The sequence below is a fragment of the Myotis davidii genome, unplaced genomic scaffold (assembly GCF_000327345.1).
Source record: "Myotis davidii unplaced genomic scaffold, ASM32734v1 scaffold436, whole genome shotgun sequence".
NCBI lineage: Eukaryota > Metazoa > Chordata > Mammalia > Chiroptera > Vespertilionidae > Myotis > Myotis davidii.
Window position 1 is genome coordinate 2,667,454 of NW_006292604.1, and position 12,894 is coordinate 2,680,347.

General features: G+C 37.4%; 1 protein-coding gene across 1 annotated transcript in view; it reads right to left on the reverse strand.

The window, feature by feature from the left end:
• Positions 1-3,743: 3,743 nt before the first annotated feature.
• MGAT4D (MGAT4 family member D) overlaps positions 3,744-12,894 on the reverse strand; it is a 28,328-nt gene continuing 19,177 nt past the window's right edge. Inside the window, exons 10-13 of the mRNA XM_015565532.1 lie at positions 12,443-12,573; positions 11,475-11,582; positions 9,415-9,578; positions 3,744-4,921 (exon numbers count right to left, since the gene is read on the reverse strand). Of these exons, the coding sequence (XP_015421018.1) occupies positions 9,564-9,578; positions 11,475-11,582; positions 12,443-12,573 (254 nt within the window). The 3' untranslated portion in view covers positions 3,744-4,921; positions 9,415-9,563. The remainder of the gene's footprint in view (positions 4,922-9,414; positions 9,579-11,474; positions 11,583-12,442; positions 12,574-12,894) is intronic.

The following is a 12,894-nucleotide window of genomic DNA, read 5'->3' on the forward strand; positions in this document are numbered from 1 at the left end:
CGCGCACCTGCTCCGCGGACCCAACGGCCGGTCCGCAGGGAAGGGATTCTCCGTGATGCGCTCCGCAACCTCTCCCTCCCGCCCCGCGCCTGCCCTTTCTGCACACGGTGGGGTTCTGCCTTCCTGGTGCGCATCTTAGGATCCTGACTTCCATGTACATCAGGTTTTAAACAGCATCCAGGCTTTTCCTGCAGCTCTTTAGGTCTGGAGAGGTGACTGGGGAGAGCAGGAAGGCGTCCTGTTTCGTGTGCGTGATGAATATAGATATATTAGATGTTAACATAATAAATGCATCATCGTGGTTTTTTTTTCCGAAACACTTTTATGAATTGCTAGCATGTATTGTGCTTGCTGTACTCTTAAGGGTTTTTCTAAGATCTTATTTAACCTTCACAACCATCCAGGTAAAGAAACTGAAGATCATTTGCTTGCCAGAGCCTTTGACTAGTAAATGTGGAAATAACAGGGTTGAAATACAGACCTGTCTCTTTCAGAACCTGTAGTTTCAACCAGAAATATTGCATAAATGTACTACTGATTTTTTTTTTCTATTTTGCCCCCTAGATGTTGGATCATGCAGCTTTTACTACTTATATTTCGTAGGAAATCTGGACTTTGAATTTGCTATAATCACGATTCAATTTTATTGGAAGAATAAAATATTTATTGACTTGTGATCCCCCTGTTACAGAGCCTCAGGCTGAGCTTGATGGCGATCCGTGCACAACATGTGATTACTGGCGAGGCGTCAGTGTCAGGGAACATTTTTCACATTGCATCAGTAATGAGGCTGCCAACTCTAGACTTTTGATGCCGTCACCTTTTGGAGTGTGTTTGGATAGTGTTTATTGATTTTTTTTAACTTGAGGTACTTTATCGTAGTATTTCTTTCTTCAGTCTTTCCAACTTTTATTATTCAACATAATTCTGTGGCCCATAACCAAGACAATTCTACTTGCTGGAAATAATTTCTAAAGGATTTATTCAAAGTTTGCAATGAGGAAGCTGAAAACTAAAAATTCTCGCCTTATTTCTGATCTCAGTGCAAATGCCTCTACTATTTCTCCATTAAGTGAGAGCCATCTTTAGGATGAGGCCTGTACATTTTATCTATGATTGCCTGTATAGCAGATTAAAATACAGGATACCCAAGGTTCTAATTTTATATAGACAAATAATTTTAGTACATACATTTCCATATGTGTAATTTATCTGGCAATTTTAATTTTATCATGTTAAGTATCTATTCATTGCAATTTAATTTTTTATAGGAAGTAGCTGTTGAATTTTTAAAAGGCCTTTTTTTTTAGCATCTGTGAAGGTAATCATATTACTCTCCTCAGACCCATTAGTATTGTATGCTCTATTAACAAATTTTCTAACAGAATCCTAATCTGATTCTTGCACTACTGGTTTAAAAAAAAAAACCACCAGGTTATGATGTGTTATTTTCCTACTGGTTTGGGAATCTACTTCTAATATTGCATTTAAGATTTGTATATCAATTGTCATAAATGATATAGGTCTGTGGCTTTCTTTTTGTGCTACCATCATGATTAGGTGTTCATGATATACCTACTCAATAAAATAATTTGTAAATTTTTCATTATTTGCTATATTCTGAAACAAATTTAAAATATCGGGACTACCTGGTTTCTAAAAGTGTACTTGAATCTCCCTGTGCAACAATCTAGGTCTGGTACCTCTTTGTGCTTTGTTATTTCTCAAAAGCTTTTTTCTTCTATGAATATTGATTGGTTTAAGCTCTCTCTCTCTACTTGCATCAATTTGGGTAAACTGCATTTTCCTAAGAAATCACTCATTTTATCACTTTTTTAAAAAAGAAAATACCAGCAAAACAAAAACCTATTGGCTCATATAAACTTCCTCATATAATTAGCTTCCTCATGCCTTTGGTTGGCTGTTAATATCAACACACCATCTAAAAATAGATGTCAAGGTAATTAGGGGGGGAAAAAATAAAAAGATGGTTTCAATGGGAAAAGCCTGCCCAGGTTTAGTTCCCATGATCTATATATATAAAAGCCCAGTGACCGAAAAGGCAGAACAACCAGAATGACCGGTGGCTGTGATGTACTGCGGCAGCCAACCAGCCTAATCCAGGGCCCCATTGCACCCTCACCCCACTGGTCAACCCGGACCCCGATCAGCGCCCAACACCCTGATCAGGGGCAGGACCTGCCATTAACCACCTGAGGCCCCTCCCCCCTGAGGGCCTGGCCAGATGGGCCCCCATTGGGGCGGGCCGGCCAGACCCCACCCATGCGCAAATTTGTGCACCAGGCCTCTAATTGTTGCAATTCTGCCAGAGGGTGGAAGGTCCAGATAAGAGTATACAACAAACCCCAAGATAGTTTTACAAACCCAAGTTAGTAGAGGGTCTCTCTTTCCTTGCTACCCATCGGTGTGACCACATTTACAATTGCTACTACTATTAGTAATATTACCATGTGACTATTTACTTCAATAGTGCAGGTGTTGTTGGCTTATCTCAATACCTGAGACACATTTTGGCAACAGAATTTCAATTATGTCTCAATGTTTGCAGAACTTCTTTTCACTTGAAAAAAGGTGTTTAAGAAAAAAAGATTTCACTAAATCTGGTCTGAATGTGGTTTTTACAAACTTATCTGCTATATTGAGTCAGAGGCTTAAACACATAATTTGCCTTCATGTGTAGGTTTGAAGAAAAAGTGATTTTTAAGAAGCAAAATCAGTATGAATGCTATAAACCAATTGCCCAAACCAACCAATAAGCACTATTTACTCTGCTATATCCTAGATGAGTGTCCAAGGTTCTCCAAATCTCCCCTCCCTCTGACCTCAGACCAGAGGCCCTGCGGGTGAGTGAGATCCTCCAAACACCCAGCATTTGGGAGCAGTAGGGATGGGATGGAAGCAGGGACATCTCTCCTGGTCACATTAGGAACGTTTTCTAGAAATGCTTTGTGCTGACCACCAAAACTCTTATTCTGCAATCAGTTCATTAAGGACAGCAGCTAGTGGGTTAAATCTTTAAGGCTGTCTTTTAACTTTTTTTTTCTTTTCCTTCTAGCACAGCCGTGGGCAAACTACTGGATCCAGCCCTTTCGGCTGTTCTATCCGGCCCGCGGAGCCGAAAGAGCGGAGGTTCTCTTGCTCTCCCCTCCGCTCCTTCACCAGCAGCAGTGTTAACATGTATTAGTTCACACACACACTCCATCCATGCTTTTGTTCCGGCCCTCCGGTCCAGTTTAAGAACCCATTGTGGCCCTCGAGTCAAAAAGTTTGCCCACCCCTGTTCTAGCATCTGCCACTCTCAGGATATTTTGGTCAGAATTCAAATGCCTCTTTCTGAGGGCCATTCCTTTGGAATCATCTCAGCTTTTCAGTAACAGTCAGTGATATGTCGGACAGCATCCTTTAATACTGTTCCACTTCATGGTCCCACCCCTTCAGGAGTTTTGTTTGAGTCTTGGATGGTAGACTATGAAGTCCAAGTAGCCACCTTTTCAAGGAATGTTGCCATCCTTTCAAAAAATGCTGTACCTGGACTTAGCTTTAATTTTTCATATTAGCCTGGAATGTGCTCTGGCAAATTTAATTTTAAAAATTCACAATTTAAGTCAAATTAAAAAATTTTAAGATACATATAATGTCTTTTTCTCTCCCCCTCACCAGCTTTGAGATATAACTTCTTTTCCTCTAAAAGGCGAGAATGAAATGGACATGTGAACAGCTCATCTTGCATCTTCTCTTTATACATTGGTATGTAATACCTTAATACTGAGATAAATGTGCGTTTTTGGCACTCAAGGATAAAACAGCAGTATGAGTTCGGATTTTCATACTTGACAAAGTTATCCTTTGGAGGAAATATCTCATTATTTATCAAAATAAATAAATAAACTAAAACTCAATAGAATAACAAGGAGAATAGTAGATCTTAATGGACTCCTATAAGAAATTGATGGACCAGGCAGACAAAAATTAGTAAGGACTCAAAAGACTTGAACAAGTAAATTTAAAAGGCTGACATAAAGGAGCCCTGTACCCCATAAATAGGAATGTTTTAAGAATACATTTTAAAAGCATAATACATTTATAAAAACAAATTAGTGCAACATATTTTAAAATGCATATAGAGACTGTACATTCTTTTCAAATTTGTATGAAACATAAGAATTCATGACAATTCTGTAAATTTTATTACATAAGGTTCTCTAACAATGTAATTAAATAAGCAATCAACAATAAAATATGGCAAACCAATATATACTTTTAAAAACCCATGCACATTGCCAAATAACCAATGAGTTAAAAAGGTAATAATAAGAGAAAGTATGAAATCTTTAGAACTGAATGACTATTAGAATATATAATATCAAGATGTTTGGTAATCAGATCAAATGGCATTTAGGCATAAGTTTATCATTTTAAATACATTATTTAAAAAACAAGAAGATATTATGGCACTGTCAGACCCTGGCTTGCTTCAACTTTTGCTTTCTGTTTCTTTAGATGTCTTCACAAAATGTATTAGAACATACACCAGTTCATACTGAGCCTGTCCATGACAGTGTCAAGTTTCTGAGCTTTTAGCTATTTATTGAGATTTTGTAATAGCATCACTATCTAAGTCAACAAAATACATTTCTCAATTTTTAAAAGCTTTCCTGCCTTTACTATTTTAATATTAAATTGTAAGAGTATAAACATCATAAATAAATGTTCTAATTTTTCTTGACATGAGATAGTTTAATGCTTTCAAGTCCACTAGTTTGCTCACTTTTTTCTCCTTTTCTATATAATTATATACTTTCATTATTACAATATCTGAAAGATGCCATTTAGAAAGCACAGTTTCTGAGGTCCCAGGGTATTACAGAGTTTCTTCTTGTTACGGTTAGCTTCGTATTTCCTGAAATACAAATAACTAATCTGTAAATAATGCTGCAATGAACATAGGGGTGGATATATTCTTTCAAATGGAAGCAACCTAAGTGCCCATCTATAGACAAGTGGACAAAAAAAGCTGTGGTCCTATATACAATGGAGTTTACTTGGCCATAAAAAAGAACATTTTACCATTTGCAACAGCATGGGTGTACCGAGAGAGTATTATGCTAAGTGAAAGAGGGCAGTCAGAGAAAAACAGATACAGTATAATTTCACTTACAGTACTTGTGGGATCTAAAGAACAATATAAATGAACAAAACAGAAACAGACTCATAGATACAGAGAACAGACTGATGGTTGCCAGATGGGAGGGGTGTTGGGGTAATGGGTGAAAAAGGTGAAAGGATGGAGAATTAGATTGGTAGTTACAGAATAGTCACAGGATGTAAAGTGCAGCATAGGGAATAAAGTCAGTAAGATCGTAATAACTGTGTATGGTGCCAGGTGGGTACTAGAAATATCAGGGGGGACACTTTGTAAAGTATGTGATCGTCTAACCACTATGCAGAACACCTGAAACTAATACAAAATAATATTGAGTGTAAACCATAATTGAAAAAAATAAAAAATATATAAAACTGTAACATCTAGAAATATTAATTCATGAGGATGTAATTATTTTTATGACAAATACTTGATTATATTCTTTCATTTTTCTGTCTTTTTGACACTTCCACCTATTAGATAGAGAAGATAACTTTACATTGCCAAAAGATGTAACTCTTAAGATGTATGAGACAATGTTAGTTTTAATATTGTCGTGGTGTTAAAATGAGTAAAAGTAGATTTCCATCACTGGGAAATCTGTATTGTTGGATTGTTATTACAGCCAACAAACTGCTGTAGATAAGATACAAATATTTTAAACCTCCATTTCATTTTATTTTTAAAAGTTTGAAGAAAATGCAAACATTCCATATGTCATTGGTTAATACAAGTCAAGGGCATAAACTTATGGCTCCCTCCATCACCTCCAACTATGCTTAGATTTAGCAACAATAACAAAACAAATGTGTCACACACAAAAAAAAGCCATTACTTAACTGAAATTCGACGTAACTGGAAGTCCTTTATTTTATGTGGCAAACCTATCTCCAATTGAAATACTTTGCCCTATGCCCAGAGCAATGCAGTAAAAGGAAAATTACTTTTCATGTAGGAGGAAGCAAAAGCAAATTATACTAATTCAACTGCTTCCACTGCAGTGAAAGGAAAATGACTTCTCATGTAGGAGGAAGCTTATCAAATTATATAAATTCCACTGCTTTCAGAAATTATTGATACTGAAATATTTTAGTTGTTTCTAAAAGAAATTTTTGAAAGTTTATTATAGATGTAGAACATAAAATGATAATCAACTTTTAAACTGAAAATGGGCAAGATTTTTACATTTCAGAAACCAAAAAAAATTTTCACTAAGATAAATTTTGTTTCATTAAATTATTTTTGAACTAGAAGGTAGATAGAGATAAACTATTTTTTTCTGCTGATTAAACTATAGCTTACATTTTAAAAGGAGTTTTTTGAGAAGTGTAATATGTAATTTAACTGGCTAGGGAAAAAATTTTACATAAAGTTGTGTTTTAAAAAAGAAGACTGAGTTATGGAATGAATATTAAGGAAAACATAAGAAAAATGTTAGTCCTGGATAAAGAAAAGAGGAAGACAATCTCTACAGGACCATAAGTAAATCCTATTTTACTTAATAAAATTGAATTTTTAAAAAACTGTCCTGGTCAGGTGGCTCAGTTGGTTGAAGCATTGTCCCGTGTACCAAAAGGTTTCAGGTTTGATTTCTGGTCAGGGCACATACCTAGGTTGTGGGTTTGATCTCCCCTTCCTGGTTGGGGCATGTACAGGAGGCAACTGATCAAAGTTTCTCTCTCACATCAATGTTTCTGTCTCTCGGCCCCTTCCCCTCTCTCTAAAATCAATGAGCATATCTTCAGGTGAGGATTAGAAAAAGAAAAGTTTTAAAAAACTGAAATGAAATATCAAAACACTTGGTTCAAGATGGTGGATGGCTAGACCTCAAAGAAATGACAGAACAGTGGGGCCTTGACTTACGAGTGTCCCGACTAACGAGTTTTTCGAGATACGAGCCGTCTCTCAACCTATTTTTTGCTTTGAGTTGCGAGCTAAAATTCGGGTTACGAGCCAGCTTCAGATACCCCACCGCTAGTTGGCGCAGCGAATGTCACAGTGAACGCCACAACACCAGCCCAGCATCACGTGTCTCACTCGTTCACTTTTTCCCATCCAAGTACTAACCAGGCCCGACCCTGCTTAGCTTCCGAGATCAGACGAGATTGGGCACGTTCAGGTTGGTATGGCCGTAGACTCGTTCACTTTTTGATTTGACATACGAGTAATTTGAGTTACGAGCTCCGTCACGGAACAAATTAAACTCGTAAGTCAAGGCCCCACTGTAAATACACAAAAAAGGTGAAACTCCAAAGTGTCAAGGATGCAGGGGGGCTCTTTTCCTAGGAGACCTTTCATCAAATTGATGAGAGGTATAAATGTAAAGGATGAGTACGGACTGGCAAAGAGGGGATGAGGAATCTGTGCCTAGACACGTGGATGGGGGCGACAGCGGAGATGGCAGATTTGGTGGAAGATGGGAGCTAAACTTGGGTGAACCATGAGAATGAAATGAGAGTCTGTGTCAGGAGCATTGATCACCCAAACCTGAGCAGCCGGACTTTATGGCTCAGGCAACGCACACACACCCAGTCTTCGCTAACCAAAGTGGATGAGCAGCCTGATATAACCAGAGCAGGCACCTGTGCACAGGACAAAGCACCCTGTACCCTGGCACGCTGGTGCAACTTCTCTCAAACGACCAGGGAAATACACACACACACACACACACACACACACACCACAAAACAATAGAAACCCAGCCACTCAAATACACTAATATAGTTTGCAAACCAACAAATTCTACCTACACGCCAAAACTTCCTAGGAAGCCTCCTTCATTCTTACATTTTAATAAATAAATATGAGGATAAGTGTAGTGTGGGGGACAGGGGGAGGGGGGAAAATTTACCCATACTGACCAATATTAACATCTATAATAATCTATAATAATAAAAGCATAATATGCTAATTAGACCAGACAGCTGAACAACCTTCCAGACATCCTTCCTGACAAAGCTGTGGCGGTGGGGGCCGAGGCAGAGGCGGTTAGGGGAAATCAGGTAGGCAGGTGAGCAGTTAGGGGCGATCAGGCAGACAGGCAGAGTGGTTAGAGGCAATCAGGCAGGCAAGCGAGTGGTTAGGGGCGATCAGGCAGGCAGAGCGGTTAGGGGTGATCAGACAGGCAGACAGAGTGGTTAGGGGCGATCAGGCAGGCAGGCAGGCAAGCAGTTAGGAGCCAGCGGTCCTGGATTGCGAGAGGGTGCAGGCTGGGCTGAGGAACAACCACCCCCACACCCCACCCCACCCCCCCGCGCCTCTGTGCATGAACTTCATGCACTGGGCCTCTAGTTTTCTATAAGCTCATTCAAATTCAGCAGACAACCATGAATCACTAAATATTTGAGAAAGCATGTGACAGAGAAAGATAAAAATAAACAAGCAAACACTATTAAGAAAATGAAAGGGCAAGCCATAGCTGAGACATGTGGTCAGACCATGCCAAAATAGGAATATTACAATTCAAAATTAAAAAGGCAAATAACCCAATTTTTTAAATGGGAAAATATCTGAATAGACATTTCACAAATATACATTTCATTAAAGTGTATATTTCATTATTATATTTACATATACACATATGTGTATATTTATAACAAGCCCCATGAGCTGTTGTTCAACATCACTGGTCATTAAAGAAATGCAAATTACAATCATAATGAGACATCAGGACCTGCTTTACCTAGAATTTTATACAAATAGAATCATACAATTGAAAGTCTTTTGCAACTGGCTTTTTTCACTCAGTATAATGTGTCAGAGATTCATCGATATTGTTATATCTATTGATACAAATAAGGCCTTAAACTCAGATCTATTGTCTCCAAATTCACTGTATATCTACACATACAGTACATGATAAACAAAAGGGGGGAAAGGAAATACTGATTGATTCTTCTAAAATAGAATATTATGGAGTGTATCAGAAAATTATATGCACAGCCAGGTCACATGTGGTTTTGATTCCTGGGCAGGGCCCATGCCCAAGTTGCAGGCTTGATTTCCAGTGGGGGGAGGGGAGCATGCAGGAGGCAATCGATGGATGATTCTCTCTCATCATTGATGTTTCTCTCTCTCTCCCTCTCTCTCTCCCCGCCCCCCCACCCCGGTCTCCCTTCCTCTCTGAAATAAATTTAAAAATATTTTTTAAAAAGTTATATGTACAAAACTTTAATACACAAAGGATATAAAATAAGATTAACATCTGATAATATTCTATATGTTTATACAGTTATCATTTTTATACTTACCAGTTTATAATTGAAGGTTTAACTTTTTAAAAATATGACATAGTCACTTATCCACTATGAAGTAGGTTGGGAAATAGTCTAATCCTTGTTATGCCATGTTTTTCCAAAGAATTCTGATCATTATAAAAGATGTTAGAATTATGTAACTCCTAATAGTAGATATCCTGTTAGAAATTTAAAAATAATTTAAATATAATCACTTTGACATAGCATTAAGTTGTTATATATTCCTATTTATTTTCAGTGGTATGAAATATAAAAAAAGAAAAAACTAAGATTATAACATCAAAAAATTAGTGATTAGATGTACATTCTACTGAATCTGTTGTGAATTTACAAAGGTAAGATTAAAATATCTTACTCGGCAAGAAAAATCCTATATAATAAAGAGCTAATATGCTAATTAGACCGAACAGCAGAACAAGCATCCGGACGACCTTCCAGACGAAGCCAGGCTGCGAGGGCCAAGCCCCTTGCACAAATTTCATGCATTAAACCTCTACTATATATATATGGAAGAAAAATATCCCATTATAATAGCACCAACAAATAGAATGATGTAGACTAATTTCTTTCTGGATCATCTATGGCTATGTTCCATATATTTTGATGGTATTACTTTTTACATAAAGGTTCTTAACAGCCAAAACTGGTTTGGCTCAGTGGATAGAGCGTCGGCCTGCGGACTGATAGGTCCCAGGTTCGATTCCAGTCAAGGGCATGTACCTGGATTGCGGGCACATCCCCAGTAGATGTGCAGGAGGCAGCTGGTCGATGTTTCTCTCTCATCGATGTTTCTGACTCTCTATCTCTCTCCCTTCCTCTCTGTAAAAAATCAATAAAATATATATTTTTTTAAAAAGATTCTTAACAGTTAAATTTTCATTATTCTAGACACTTGTCTTGTTTAACCAACACTTTTTGTCTTGAATTCCACCTTGCCTAATAGCTAATAACTAACATTTACTGAGTTTACACTATGTTCTAGGCACTGTCCCAAGCACCATATAATAAATACACAAAGAAAGAGAAGGTGGAAAGAAGGTCATAAATAATGGATGAAATGATGGGAGCATACAGATGTGCCTTTCTCTCAATTCAACTAAGGATTAAAGCAATCATTCGTTTTGTTGTGTGCAGATGTGTCAATAGTATTTCAAAGATAGAAGAAATCTGAAGGATCACCTCATTTAAACTTCTTGTTTATAGGTGAAGAGAGCTCAGAAGAGCAGTAATTTTCCACTAAATACTATACACACACACACACATATATATACCATAACTTAAAACGCAGTGTTTTGACTCTAAAAGTCTTTGCTTCTTCTACCTCACCAAGATGCTGAAGTCAATTATAAATTGTTTCCAAAAATGAAGGAAAATTTAAAAATGACTAAAAACCAAACTGCTGAATTTTTGCTCATCTGGTAAATAGTGGCCTGAAATAAGAATGAAAATACATTTGAATTCAATAGCAGAAGCATTTTATTTTGAAATATTCTAATATAATTTTTAATGTTATTTCATTAAAAATAATTAACTTTATTATGATTTTCAAAACACTTTTTTTAGTCTTACTCTTTGAATTGCACAGCTGCAAACAGTGAGGCAAAGAAGTTTACATAGGCTGAATTTTCCAACCATGATAGATAATTTGGGTCTTGAAAAGATGATTGGTGCCCTAGCTGGTTTGGCTCAGTGGGTAGAGCGTCAGCCTGCAGACCAAAGGGTCCCAGGTTCGATTCCGGTCAAGGGCACATGCCCAGGTTGCGGGCTGGATCCCCAATGGGGAGCATGCAGGAGGCAGCCAATCAATGATTCTCTCTCATCATGGATGTTTCTATCTTTCTCTTCCTCTTCCATCCTCTCTGAAATTAATTAAAAAATATTTTTTTTAAAAAAGATGATTGATCTTCATAATATACAGTCTGGCATAAGATGAATTGTATCTAAACAACCATATTTTACAATCTCTCTCATGTTCTGATCACTTCTTTTCTAAATAATAGTTTATAAGTTCATGAAACATTATTTCTTTTTTAATTGCCATTTCAAAATCTTACTTTTAAATATTGTTCAGTTCCAGGATATGACGACTGTATGCCCACATGCTGGAAAAGGGAAGGTTTATATCGAATACGAATTTGCTTATTTCGTTCTACACATTTCTCCTGGGGAAAAAGAGAAACAATAATCTTTGCTTAAAACTCACATACTCTTTTTTAAAATATGTGTTTATTGATTTCAGAGAGTAAGGGTGGGGAGAGAGAGAAACATCAATGATGAGAGAGAATCATTGATCAGCTGCCTCCTGCACGCCCTCTACTGGGGATCAAGCCTGCAACCTGGGCATGTGTCCTTGACCAGAATCAAACCCAGGACCCTTAAGTCCGCAGGCCAATGCTCTATCCACTGAGCCAAACTGGCTAGGGCTATACCTATATTTTTCCAGTGTAAGGGTGGGGAGAGAGAGAAACATCAATGATGAGAGAGAATCATTGATCAGCTGCCTCCTGCACGCCCTCTACTGGGGATCAAGCCTGCAACCTGGGCATGTGTCCTTGACCAGAATCAAACCCAGGACCCTTAAGTCCGCAGGCCAATGCTCTTTCCACTGATCCAAACTGACTAGGGCTCTTTTTCCATCTTTTACTTTTAACCTATCTATAGCATATCTAAATTGAGTACAGACAGCAATTAATTGTATAGTGTTTTTATAATCTATTCTGCTAAACTCTTAGTTGGTACATCTTGGCTGTTTATGTTTGGAGTAAATACTGACATGTTTGGATTTAGGCTTACTATTTTATTGCCTTTTTTTCTGTTTCTTCACTTATTTTGTCCCATTGTTTGCACTTCTCACTGCTCTTTGACCTCTCAGTAGAAGTGTCAATATAAATTTAGAATATTGGAAGTTTAAAAACTGATGCACTCATCAGCTTTGGTTTGGTAAACAAATTTTAGGTAATTATATTAGACAGACAGTATTCTTCTAAAATATTTGGTATTTACAAAGTAAAAACATACTCACAGGAGTTTCTCCTGGGGTACACAGCTTCACCTGAAAAATGTCCGCCAACAGCCAGTCTATGGGTTTATCTTTGTAGAACATTAAAAAAAACTGTATGAAGTCAGTTAGGTCCTCAGATTTAAATAGCTTTCCTGTGGAGAAAAAGGAGCCAAAGCAAGTGATTTACTGATGGAAATAGTTGATTTACTATCTCTGTTTTCCTTATCTTTGTTAGCATATTGTAAAATCCTATGTAGCAAGCTCATATTTTTGGTAAATATTGGCTAAGAACTGTTATGACTTTAAAAAGCCTTTGTAAAGTTAATCTTAAAGAAGACCTCAGCATCACAGACAGCAAGCTCCTTGTTCAGTGTTCTCTCGGGGTAGTCAGACAGTGAATATTCTCTATCCTTTTCATCCCTGACTTTGCTGAGAAAGATAAAAGAAAATTTTAAATTCTCAGAATAATATGT